General features: G+C 40.6%; 1 protein-coding gene across 1 annotated transcript in view; it reads right to left on the bottom strand.

Annotated features, from left to right (window-relative positions):
* The window catches only part of LOC306758956 (xenotropic and polytropic retrovirus receptor 1 homolog), a 69,692-nt gene that overhangs the window by 31,528 nt on the left and 23,776 nt on the right, over positions 1-14,388 (bottom strand). The window contains exons 6-10 of the mRNA XM_079244409.1: positions 14,159-14,242; positions 11,355-11,436; positions 10,187-10,276; positions 10,007-10,104; positions 9,327-9,506 (exon numbers count right to left, since the gene is read on the bottom strand). Of these exons, the coding sequence (XP_079100535.1) occupies positions 9,327-9,506; positions 10,007-10,104; positions 10,187-10,276; positions 11,355-11,436; positions 14,159-14,242 (534 nt within the window). The remainder of the gene's footprint in view (positions 1-9,326; positions 9,507-10,006; positions 10,105-10,186; positions 10,277-11,354; positions 11,437-14,158; positions 14,243-14,388) is intronic.

The raw sequence follows: 14,388 nt of genomic DNA, 5'->3' as shown, positions 1-14,388 counted from the left end.
AACTGTAGTAAACACTGGTACACGCTGGTAAACTGTAGTAAAGACTGGTACACGCTGGTAAACTGTAGTAAAGACTGGTACACACTGGTAAACTGTAGTAAACACTGGTATATACTGGTAAACTGCAGTAAACACTGGTACACGCTGGTAAACTGTAGTAAACACTGGTACACACCGGTAAACTGTAGTAAAGACTGGTACACACTGGTAAACTGAAGTAAACACTGGTACACGCTGGTAAACTGTAGTAAACACTGGTACACGCTGGTAAACTGTAGTAAACACTGGTATACACTGGTAAACTGTAGTAAAGACTGGTACACACTGGTAAACTGTAGTAAACACTGGTATACACTGGTAAACTGTAGTAAAGACTGGTACACACTGGTAAACTGCAGTAAACACTGGTATACACTGGTAAACTGTAGTAAACACTGGTACACGCTGGTAAACTGCAGTAAACACTGGTACACACTGGTAAACTGTAGTAAACACTGATACACACTGGTAAACTGCAGTAAATACTGGTATACACTGGTAAACTGTAGTAAACACTGGTACACGCTGGTAAACTGTAGTAAACACTGGTACACGCTGGTAAACTGTAGTAAACACTGGTACACGCTGGTAAACTGTAGTAAAGACTGGTACACACTGGTAAACTGTAGTAAACACTGGTACACGCTGGTAAACTGTAGTAAACACTGGTACACACTGGTAAACTGTAGTAAACACTGGTACACACTGGTAAACTGTAGTAAACACTGGTACACACTGGTAAACTGTAGTAAAGACTGGTACACACTGGTAAACTGTAGTAAACACTGGTACACGCTGGTAAACTGTAGTAAAGACTGGTACACACTGGTAAACTGTAGTAAAGACTGGTACACGCTGGTAAACTGTAGTAAAGACTGGTACACACTGGTAAACTGTAGTAAACACTGATACACACTGGTAAACTGCAGTAAACACTGGTATACACTGGTAAACTGTAGTAAACACTGGTACACGCTAGTAAACTGCAGTAAACACTGGTACACACTGGTTAACTGTAGTAAACACTGATACACACTGGTAAACTGCAGTAAACACTGGTATACACTGGTAAACTGTAGTAATCACTGGTACACGCTGGTAAACTGTAGTAAACACTGGTACACGCTGGTAAACTGTAGTAGACACTGGTACATACTGGTAAACTGTAGTAAACACTGGTACACGCTGGTAAACTGTAGTAAACACTGGTACACGCTGGTAAACTGTAGTAAACACTGGTACACGCTGGTAAACTGTAGTAGACACTGGTACACGCTGGTAAACTGTAGTAAACACTGGTACACACTGGTAAACTGTAGTAAAGACTGGTACACACTGGTAAACTGTAGTAAACACTGGTATATACTGGTAAACTGTAGTAAACACTGGTACACGCTGGTAAACTGTAGTAAAGACTGGTACACACCGGTAAACTGTAGTAAAGACTGGTACACACTGGTAAACTGTAGTAAACACTGGTACACACTGGTAAACTGCAGTAAACACTGGTATATACTGGTAAACTGTAGTAGACACTGGTACAAACTGGTAAACTGTAGTAAAGACTGGTACACACTGGTAAACTGTAGTAAACACTGGTACACGCTGGTAAACTGTAGTAAAGACTGGTACACGCTGGTAAACTGTAGTAAATACTGGTACACACTGGTAAACTGTAGTAAACACTGGTACACGCTGGTAAACTGTAGTAGACACTGGTACATACCGGTAAACTGCAGTAAACACTGGTACACACCGGTAAACTGTAGTAAACACTGGTACACACTGGTAAACTGTAGTAAACACTGGTACACGCTGGTAAACTGTAGTAAACACTGGTACACGCTGGTAAACTGTAGTAAAGACTGGTACACACTGGTAAACTGTAGTAAACACTGGTATATACTGGTAAACTGTAGTAAACACTGGTATATACTGGTAAACTGTAGTAAACACTGGTATATACTGGTAAACTGTAGTAAACACTGGTATATACTGGTAAACTGTAGTAAACACTGGTATATACTGGTAAACTGTAGTAAACACTGGTATATACTGGTAAACTGTAGTAAAGACTGGTACACGCTGGTAAACTGTAGTAAACACTGGTACACACCGGTAAACTGTAGTAAAGACTGGTACACACTGGTAAACTGTAGTAAAGACTGGTACACACCGGTAAACTGTAGTAAAGACTGGTACACACTGGTAAACTGTAGTAAAGACTGGTACACGCTGGTAAACTGTAGTAAAGACTGGTACACACTGGTAAACTGTAGTAAACACTGGTACACACTGGTAAACTGTAGTAAACACTGGTACACACTGGTAAACTGTAGTAAACACTGGTATATACTGGTAAACTGTAGTAAACACTGGTATATACTGGTAAACTGTAGTAAACAATGGTATATACTGGTAAACTGTAGTAAACACTGGTATATACTGGTAAACTGTAGTAAAGACTGGTACACGCTGGTAAACTGTAGTAAACACTGGTACACACCGGTAAACTGTAGTAAAGACTGGTACACACTGGTAAACTGTAGTAAAGACTGGTACACACCGGTAAACTGTAGTAAAGACTGGTACACACTGGTAAACTGTAGTAAAGACTGGTACACGCTGGTAAACTGTAGTAAAGACTGGTACACACTGGTAAACTGTAGTAAACACTGGTACACACTGGTAAACTGTAGTAAACACTGGTACACGCTGGTAAACTGTAGTAAAGACTGGTACACACTGGTAAACTGTAGTAAACACTGGTATATACTGGTAAACTGCAGTAAACACTGGTACACGCTGGTAAACTGTAGTAAACACTGGTACACACCGGTAAACTGTAGTAAAGACTGGTACACACTGGTAAACTGAAGTAAACACTGGTACACACCGGTAAACTGTAGTAAAGACTGGTACACACTGGTAAACTGTAGTAAACACTGATACACACTGGTAAACTGCAGTAAACACTGGTATACACTGGTAAACTGTAGTAAACACTGGTACACGCTGGTAAACTGCAGTAAACACTGGTACACACTGGTAAACTGTAGTAAACACTGATACACACTGGTAAACTGCAGTAAACACTGGTATACACTGGTAAACTGTAGTAAACACTGGTACACGCTGGTAAACTGTAGTAAACACTGGTACACGCTGGTAAACTGTAGTAAACACTGGTACACGCTGGTAAACTGTAGTAAAGACTGGTACACACTGGTAAACTGTAGTAAACACTGATACACACTGGTAAACTGCAGTAAACACTGGTACACGCTGGTAAACTGTAGTAAACACTGGTACACACTGGTAAACTGTAGTAAACACTGGTACACACTGGTAAACTGTAGTAAACACTGGTACACGCTGGTAAACTGTAGTAAAGACTGGTACACACTGGTAAACTGTAGTAAACACTGGTATATACTGGTAAACTGTAGTAAAGACTGGTACACGCTGGTAAACTGTAGTAAAGACTGGTACACACTGGTAAACTGTAGTAAACACTGGTATATACTGGTAAACTGTAGTAAACACTGGTACACGCTGGTAAACTGTAGTAAACACTGATACACACTGGTAAACTGCAGTAAACACTGGTATACACTGGTAAACTGTAGTAATCACTGGTACACGCTGGTAAACTGTAGTAAACACTGGTACACGCTGGTAAACTGTAGTAGACACTGGTACATACTGGTAAACTGTAGTAAACACTGGTACACGCTGGTAAACTGTAGTAAACACTGGTACACGCTGGTAAACTGTAGTAAACACTGGTACACGCTGGTAAACTGTAGTAGACACTGGTACACGCTGGTAAACTGTAGTAAACACTGGTACACACTGGTAAACTGTAGTAAAGACTGGTACACACTGGTAAACTGTAGTAAACACTGGTATATACTGGTAAACTGTAGTAAACACTGGTACACGCTGGTAAACTGTAGTAAAGACTGGTACACACCGGTAAACTGTAGTAAAGACTGGTACACACTGGTAAACTGTAGTAAACACTGGTACACACTGGTAAACTGCAGTAAACACTGGTATATACTGGTAAACTGTAGTAGACACTGGTACAAACTGGTAAACTGTAGTAAAGACTGGTACACACTGGTAAACTGTAGTAAACACTGGTACACGCTGGTAAACTGTAGTAAAGACTGGTACACGCTGGTAAACTGTAGTAAATACTGGTACACACTGGTAAACTGTAGTAAACACTGGTACACGCTGGTAAACTGTAGTAGACACTGGTACATACCGGTAAACTGCAGTAAACACTGGTACACACCGGTAAACTGTAGTAAACACTGGTACACACTGGTAAACTGTAGTAAACACTGGTACACGCTGGTAAACTGTAGTAAACACTGGTACACGCTGGTAAACTGTAGTAAAGACTGGTACACACTGGTAAACTGTAGTAAACACTGGTATATACTGGTAAACTGTAGTAAACACTGGTATATACTGGTAAACTGTAGTAAACACTGGTATATACTGGTAAACTGTAGTAAACACTGGTATATACTGGTAAACTGTAGTAAACACTGGTATATACTGGTAAACTGTAGTAAACACTGGTATATACTGGTAAACTGTAGTAAACACTGGTATATACTGGTAAACTGTAGTAAAGACTGGTACACGCTGGTAAACTGTAGTAAACACTGGTACACACCGGTAAACTGTAGTAAAGACTGGTACACACTGGTAAACTGTAGTAAAGACTGGTACACACCGGTAAACTGTAGTAAAGACTGGTACACACTGGTAAACTGTAGTAAAGACTGGTACACGCTGGTAAACTGTAGTAAAGACTGGTACACACTGGTAAACTGTAGTAAACACTGGTACACACTGGTAAACTGTAGTAAACACTGGTACACACTGGTAAACTGTAGTAAACACTGGTATATACTGGTAAACTGTAGTAAACACTGGTATATACTGGTAAACTGTAGTAAACAATGGTATATACTGGTAAACTGTAGTAAACACTGGTATATACTGGTAAACTGTAGTAAAGACTGGTACACGCTGGTAAACTGTAGTAAACACTGGTACACACCGGTAAACTGTAGTAAAGACTGGTACACACTGGTAAACTGTAGTAAAGACTGGTACACACCGGTAAACTGTAGTAAAGACTGGTACACACTGGTAAACTGTAGTAAAGACTGGTACACGCTGGTAAACTGTAGTAAAGACTGGTACACACTGGTAAACTGTAGTAAACACTGGTACACACTGGTAAACTGTAGTAAACACTGGTACACGCTGGTAAACTGTAGTAAAGACTGGTACACACTGGTAAACTGTAGTAAACACTGGTATATACCGGTAAACTGCAGTAAACACTGGTACACGCTGGTAAACTGTAGTAAACACTGGTACACACCGGTAAACTGTAGTAAAGACTGGTACACACTGGTAAACTGAAGTAAACACTGGTACACACCGGTAAACTGTAGTAAAGACTGGTACACACTGGTAAACTGTAGTAAACACTGATACACACTGGTAAACTGCAGTAAACACTGGTATACACTGGTAAACTGTAGTAAACACTGGTACACGCTGGTAAACTGCAGTAAACACTGGTACACACTGGTAAACTGTAGTAAACACTGATACACACTGGTAAACTGCAGTAAACACTGGTATACACTGGTAAACTGTAGTAAACACTGGTACACGCTGGTAAACTGTAGTAAACACTGGTACACGCTGGTAAACTGTAGTAAACACTGGTACACGCTGGTAAACTGTAGTAAAGACTGGTACACACTGGTAAACTGTAGTAAACACTGATACACACTGGTAAACTGCAGTAAACACTGGTACACGCTGGTAAACTGTAGTAAACACTGGTACACACTGGTAAACTGTAGTAAACACTGGTACACACTGGTAAACTGTAGTAAACACTGGTACACGCTGGTAAACTGTAGTAAAGACTGGTACACACTGGTAAACTGTAGTAAACACTGGTATATACTGGTAAACTGTAGTAAAGACTGGTACACGCTGGTAAACTGTAGTAAAGACTGGTACACACTGGTAAACTGTAGTAAACACTGGTATATACTGGTAAACTGTAGTAAACACTGGTACACGCTGGTAAACTGTAGTAAACACTGGTACACACTGGTAAACTGTAGTAAAGACTGGTACACACTGGTAAACTGTAGTAAACACTGGTATATACTGGTAAACTGTAGTAAACACTGGTACACGCTGGTAAACTGTAGTAAACACTGGTACACGCTGGTAAACTGTAGTAAAGACTGGTACACACTGGTAAACTGTAGTAAACACTGGTACACACTGGTAAACTGTAGTAAACACTGGTATACACTGGTAAACTGTAGTAAACACTGGTACACGCTGGTAAACTGTAGTAAACACTGGTACACGCTGGTAAACTGTAGTAAACACTGGTATACACTGGTAAACTGTAGTAAAGACTGGTACACACTGGTAAACTGTAGTAAACACTGGTATACACTGGTAAACTGTAGTAAAGACTGGTACACACTGGTAAACTGCAGTAAACACTGGTATACACTGGTAAACTGTAGTAAACACTGGTACACGCTGGTAAACTGCAGTAAACACTGGTACACACTGGTAAACTGTAGTAAACACTGATACACACTGGTAAACTGCAGTAAATACTGGTATACACTGGTAAACTGTAGTAAACACTGGCACACGCTGGTAAACTGTAGTAAACACTGGTACACGCTGGTAAACTGTAGTAAACACTGGTACACGCTGGTAAACTGTAGTAAAGACTGGTACACACTGGTAAACTGTAGTAAACACTGGTACACGCTGGTAAACTGTAGTAAACACTGGTACACACTGGTAAACTGTAGTAAACACTGGTACACACTGGTAAACTGTAGTAAACACTGGTACACACTGGTAAACTGTAGTAAAGACTGGTACACACTGGTAAACTGTAGTAAACACTGGTACACGCTGGTAAACTGTAGTAAAGACTGGTACACACTGGTAAACTGTAGTAAAGACTGGTACACGCTGGTAAACTGTAGTAAAGACTGGTACACACTGGTAAACTGTAGTAAACACTGATACACACTGGTAAACTGCAGTAAACACTGGTATACACTGGTAAACTGTAGTAAACACTGGTACACGCTAGTAAACTGCAGTAAACACTGGTACACACTGGTTAACTGTAGTAAACACTGATACACACTGGTAAACTGCAGTAAACACTGGTATACACTGGTAAACTGTAGTAAACACTGGTACACGCTGGTAAACTGTAGTAAACACTGGTACACGCTGGTAAACTGTAGTAGACACTGGTACATACTGGTAAACTGTAGTAAACACTGGTACACGCTGGTAAACTGTAGTAAACACTGGTACACGCTGGTAAACTGTAGTAAACACTGGTACACGCTGGTAAACTGTAGTAGACACTGGTACACGCTGGTAAACTGTAGTAGACACTGGTACATACTGGTAAACTGCAGTAAACACTGATACACACCGGTAAACTGTAGTAAACACTGATACACACTGGTAAACTGCAGTAAACACTGGTACACGCTGGTAAACTGTAGTAAACACTGGTACACGCTGGTAAACTGTAGTAAACACTGGTACACACTGGTAAACTGCAGTAAACACTGATACACACCGGTAAACTGTAGTAAACACTGGTACATACTGGTAAACTGAAGTAAACACTGGTACACGCTGGTAAACTGTAGTAAACACTGGTACACACTGGTAAACTGTAGTAAAGACTGGTACACACTGGTAAACTGTAGTAAACACTGGTACACGCTGGTAAACTGCAGTAAACACTGGTACACACCGGTAAACTGTAGTAGATACTGGTACATACTGGTAAACTGCAGTAAACACTGGTACACACCGGTAAACTGTAGTAAACACTGGTACACGCTGGTAAACTGTTGTAAACACTGGTACACACCGGTAAACTGTAGTAAAGACTGGTACACGCTGGTAAACTGTAGTAAACACTGGTACACGCTGGTAAACTGTAGTAAACACTGGTACACACCGGTAAACTGTAGTAAAGACTGGTACACGCTGGTAAACTGTAGTAAACACTGGTACACACTGGTAAACTGCAGTAAACACTGGTACACACCGGTAAACTGTAGTAAACACTGGTACACGCTGGTAAACTGTAGTAAACACTGGTACACACTGGTAAACTGTAGTAAAGACTGGTACACACTGGTAAACTGTAGTAGACACTGGTATTCTCTGCAACTGCTAACAGAAGGCTAGTGTTGTTGTGGGCTAAAGCTAGCTCTAATTTTAGTGTCATGATGCTTTAGAGGACTTTCACCATTTTACATGCGGACAACAGAATTTCACTTGTAAAACCTGCTGTCGCATCTAAAATAATACACATTCGTTGACATACCGCAACTCTACGACTCTTATCGTCACCAGCATGAATCCATCAGACTGTGGAAGCTGAGAAGCAGCTTTGTGCTGATAAACAGGACATTACGGTAGAAACACCAGCCGCTGCATCTGGTTTAAATGCTTTTCTGTTTTTACAAAATGAATAAACTGCCAGACAATAGTATAAAATGGATAAAACATGGATCTGTTGTGCTGCATAAAGAGCAGCAGGAGCAGGCTGAAGGTTCAGTCCAAAATGCAGTTCAGATTCATGAAACGTGGCTATTTGAAATTAAATATACTTTCATTCTCTTCAAAGAGAATTATGTATAAATAGTTATATTTTGGGTACATGTACTAAAAACCTTTATCTGGTCAGCTTTTCGGATTGTCCCACGTTTTCAATAACCAGCTGTATTTATTTATTTGGTACTTTGTAGTTTTATCCGTAAAAACAAAAATTTAAACTGAAGAAAAATCTTCACCATTTTTATTTATTTGTTGTATTTATGTGATTTCCTCGTTTATTCTAATTAAGCAAACCTTCTGACCAGTGATGTCATGACGAGGTGATGTCACCGTAGCTTTGTTTACAGTCAGAATATTGATCAGCAGCTGCTGATAAAGTTAAAATACAATAGTTTACTGTAGTATATAAATATGTGACTGTTACTGACTTTACTACAGTAACAACTCGGTTCCATTTCACTCAAAAAAAAAGAAAGACGGAAAAAGTTTATCGTATAAATGGATTAATATATTGATTATGGTGCCATCTTAATATGACAGCTGCAGCCCTGAACAACAGTAAAAAGTGACTTAATGGACATTGGATGTGACCCTACCAGGAGTTTGAGCAGCCAGAATCGAGACTTGTAGTAACAGGTCTTGAAGGGGTTGATGAGGAACAGCAGGAAGACGGCGTAAAGAATCAGAGGGTTGGCCTGCATGGGGAAGTGGATGCTCTCACTGAAGAGGCAGGACAGCAGGCTGACGCCCCACAACACGCCCAACATGCCTGCAATCTGCACACACACACAGTTTTCATCAGGCCTGGAGACACACACATCCAGTTCACACTGATCCAGATCATGCAGGAAATTTTATCCTAAATGATCAGCTTCAATGACGATAAATGCAACTTCTGAATCAGCAAAAATTATAATTTGGACTTTATTGAACAAAACTCCCAGTGATGAAGTCGCAGCTTTACACCCAGAGTTCCAGATTATTCTGCAAGAGCTTCCAAACACTGAAAATGTCTGAATTTTCCATTTCTACTTTCTATTGAAGACATGAAACGCTTTGACTCGTCCATCTGCAGATAACTGGTCGTTCCGGCAGACTAAACTGGGCCTTAACGTGGAACACTGTCCCTCAGGAGTTCACCTGGAAACTAGAGACCACACCTCTCACCAGTGACAGAGAAACCTGACACAGAAGACTGAAACAAAGCATGCAGAATGATGTGGAAGGCAGGATTATCTGATGAGCCGCAGACGTACGAACTCAGGTGTGTTTTCACCTCAAACAGGTGCTGGTGGGACAGGTTACTCCGGGGGTTCAGCTCAAATATGAGCACATGATTAACTCCAGCCTGCCTCCATCCGTACGTGTTGATTCCTGCAAAACAAACCAAACGGCTCCTTACTGCACGACCACATCCAGCAGGAGCAGTAGACAGGAAGAGGAATATCCGGAATACCTAACAGGAAGAGGAATTCTATGAGCAGGAATCCTCCTCTGTAGATCCTGACCATGGGCCAGATGTCAGAACTCGCATTCATCGCAGCTCCTGCTCACAGAAAAAGTGACAGTCACTAAAAAAAAAAAAATAAATAAATAGATGCAACCATCTGACGTCTCAGCAGATCAACATGAACCCGCCTGGATATGTGGGAAGGTTTTGCTCCTTGTCGAGCCGCCATGTTGACCGCGGCGGCTCGTTGGGAGCTTTTAATTCACAAATTTAGCTTTTAATTTTTTAAAAAGCTCAAATCAGAACTGTTGAAGTGATTTTATTATCCATAAAGATGTTCACTTAAAAAAAAGCACTGAAAACAATACAGATATTATTTAAAGGATTTGTTCTATATTCTCTCTAACAACTTCAGAGCTGCTCAAAACAAGCAAACATGCAAAGATTTGGACATTTTTAAGGCTTTAAATGCCAGTTTGATTGTTATGAGAAAATAGGTTTAAAACTAATGAAAGGAGAAATTCTGCACCTCAGGAAAACATGATTTTAGCTGTAAAACGACAACTTTTACCATTTGTCTTTAAACCTAAATCCTAATATCACTAAATGCAAAGTTACATTTTGTTAGAGCAATGAGATTAAAAGTGTGGATTCAATGGGACATTTTTGTCCTTAATGACTCAAGAGGCTGCTAGACTGTAAACTTAATGTCACAAAAAAGAACACACCATGCATCAGTCAATGTTCTTTGATTCAAACAAATAAAATAACAAACAAACAGTAATTCTACAGAAAATAACAATATTTTTCTGTACTTTTATAAAAATATATATATATATATATATATATATATATATATATATATTGGGATCATGTCATCAAACTGGTATGTGAAGGGTTAAAACCATGAGAATTATTCAATATTTAGTTTTGATTGAGACTAAATATAATCAAAAGATTACACTAAACAAAGCAGAAGGTAATATTTCTCAGTACTGTTTTCTTAGCAGTTTATTTTAATCCTGAATGAATTAACTGGATAAGAAATGACAGAACTTATTCTAAACTTATCTTAAAGACAATAAACATCTATTTGTTTTAATTATAATTTTATAACAGCAACAGATCATTTCATTTCTTATTCCGAAGCAGATCTTTATGGATTAAGTCTTACCTCTAATGACCACAGCAACGATTAAGACGAGGAACACTCCGCAGTAAAGACCCACTCTGAAGGTGGTCCAGGCGGGAGCCGGCTGTGGACACACAAACACTTTAAACACAAACTTATCTTTCTATTTTCATCTCTTAGACCAAAAGAAAACATGCGTAACATCCGGGACATGGAGGAAACCATCACATCCACCTACTCCGTATCCATGGATACAGGTGGAAACATGCCATCTTGGTTTAGGAAACAAAAGTCTTTATTTTAGTTTAAACAGAAAACAACTTCCTAAAAATAGTCAGACCATGTGTGTTAGTTTCCTGTCTGCAGTGCTAACAAAACCAGAGAAGAAGACAACGGCCAGGTTGTCCTTTAGGGAAGTAAACGTCCACTCACAACAGACAGACAGGAAGACACATAGACATATAAAAGTAGACACCGCATCGTATCATGCTGCCTACACGAGCTGACGTCTCATCGCGCCGCCATCCTGGATGGGTCTCCATGCGCCTCCAACGCATTTATTTATAAGGTGTCGGTCCAACCACAACAAGAACTTTGTTTTCATCTGATTTTTCTCACAGTTTGGTTTGTAACAAAGGACAGAGATGTTGTTATGATACCAATCACTGTAAAACATTAAAAACTATGTGCTTAAATATTTTTGTCATGCTATTTAACTAGGACATAAGGCAGCTACAATATGAACAAATGTATAAATTAGTTTGATTCTTACAAAACAACTGAAACAACTCCCGTCAGCCTTACACTCCCTAATCCAGACCTACACTCCCTCTCCACAGCTACGTTCCACCAGTGAAAGACGCCTCGTGTTACCACCACAACGTGGGGCTAAATCACCAGCCAGACTCTTTTCCTCTGTTGTTCCACGATGGTGGAATGATCTCCCAAACTCTGACCGCTCTGCAGAGTCCCTGTCTACTTTTAAGACCCAGCTGAAGACTCAGCTCTTCAAGGAGAACTTCAACTCTTAGTTTAGCTGTATTTGTTGGAAAGTTGGAGAACTTAGACCAGTTCTTTACAACAAACTTTATATTAATTCTTTGTATTTTAACATAGGTGATATTATGGGGTGGGAAGGGAGTAAACAAAAGAAAAAAAAAAGCCTGTAGCACTTCATGGAAGGACCTGTGTCCAACTGGACAGTCCACCAGCACGTAGCAGTCCTACCATGTCCTCTACTGTTTGATTTCATGCTTGTGTTGTTCTCACTCATATGTAAGTCGCTTTGGATAAAAGCGTCTAAATGACTGTAGAATAGAATAGAGTAATGTGCCAGGACTGTTACTGTACAAAACTTTGTCTCACATTGTTTGTGTCATCTGGGAGAGCCTGTGATGTTTTGTCCTGCAGGAATGAATGGGATTTGGCCGACGGGCCAAAAACCCAGCCTACTTCAGACACGCAGGCATACTTTCACTGACAAACATCAGTCAAAGTTTAAACAAGTCACAAAAGATAAACTCTTAAACTTAAACATCTTTATATGTTTTGTGGTTTTGATACAATCACAGGTATGTTTTACAAAACAATCTGAAAATGACCTAAAATCCCTCTCCATTCCCCGTATGACATCACACACTCTAAACCTGGCTGAAAAATGACTGAAAACCTCTCACACTCAGAGTTTCCCTGCACACACACTAAGGAAATAACAAATCAGGGATTCAGGTGGGCTTCCATTGAAACAGCTGGGACAGGGAAGGACTGGGAAGTCGACTGTCTCTCCCATTCACTCTCACACCTAAATAGGTTTTAAACTCGCCATCGTTTAAATTCTGTTCATTTTAGAGTAAAATGAATGACATGCTTTAACCCTTCTGATGCTGACGGTTTTTATACGACTTTTCCTTTGCAAGCGCATTCTGATTGTTGGAGGGTCATCTGTGAGCCCTGATTGTTCCAGACTGACTCCACAGGTACAGCTGTCGTCATAGCAACATTAACAAGCAGGCCAGGAGCAGCTGTGTGTAAGACGAATTATGAATACAGTGATATCCAGTGATTCAGAGGAACAGGACGCGTCTACTGATCACTTCACAGTTTCTATAGGTTAATGAGGGACATCAGTGATCCAGAGTGGTCATCCAGTGTCCACACACCATTCTCAACTCATCACATGACCTACACGTTGTCGACGAACAAACCAGGTGCACTGCCAACGACTCGGCTGCCATCATAGCAGATAACAGCCGGAGGTTTGATTCCCATCCGGCCAGCAGACATGAAGAAACCTCTAGTGACGTGTAGCTTCTGGTTCCTGTGAAACTGAGCGTCTTGTTGTAAACGTGCTGGAAGCTGGATCTGCTAGCTGAAGCTACGTCAGACGGAGGTTTGGAAAGCAGGATTCTGGATCATCATGCAGGTGTTGAGCACCAACAAGCTCATTACTGTAGATATGTCTGACCTGGACACACAGGAGCTGAACTGGTTTAGAAAGTGTGAAGTATGCTAGCACCATCGCTAACAGAAGCTAGCTTTTAGCCACTCAACATGCTGGCGTGACAAAAAATGTGATGTCACTGGGATGGTCTATTTACAGAAGAACGCCACACACACACACACACCACATCACAGTGTAGGCGTTTCTATAAGGCAGTGTGTCTGTAGATCCGCCCTCACACTCATTTAGCCAACCAGCGGCGACGTTGTGACAAAGCTGCTTCCATATTACATGTATGTTTCTGTGAGCGGGCAGAACTGCGAGAAAAACTGCCAGCTACAGGCGTTAAAAGGACCCCAGAGATGCGTTAAGCTCCGACGAGGTGGATAAAACGTGTGCGACTGACCTGCGCTGCTCCCAGTGGAGGCACCCTCAACCTCTTCATGGCCTTCTGTCTGTCACCTCCCTCCAACTCGGTTGTGACCAAAGCCTGGAAAACACACAAGGAAAGAAAACAAGAATGAATCACGCAGAAAAGATGAGAAGAGAATTTCCAGACTTCCTCTGGAGGTCTTCTTCACTGATCACTATTCTTTATGTTGATCTTTATTCATGTCGTGTTTAAATAAAGTTTGT

The sequence above is a fragment of the Telmatherina bonti genome (assembly GCF_933228915.1).
Source record: "Telmatherina bonti genome assembly, chromosome: 7".
Taxonomy (NCBI): domain Eukaryota; kingdom Metazoa; phylum Chordata; class Actinopteri; order Atheriniformes; family Telmatherinidae; genus Telmatherina; species Telmatherina bonti.
Note: the sequence above shows the minus strand (reverse complement) of the source record. Positions and strands in the feature narration are given on the sequence as shown.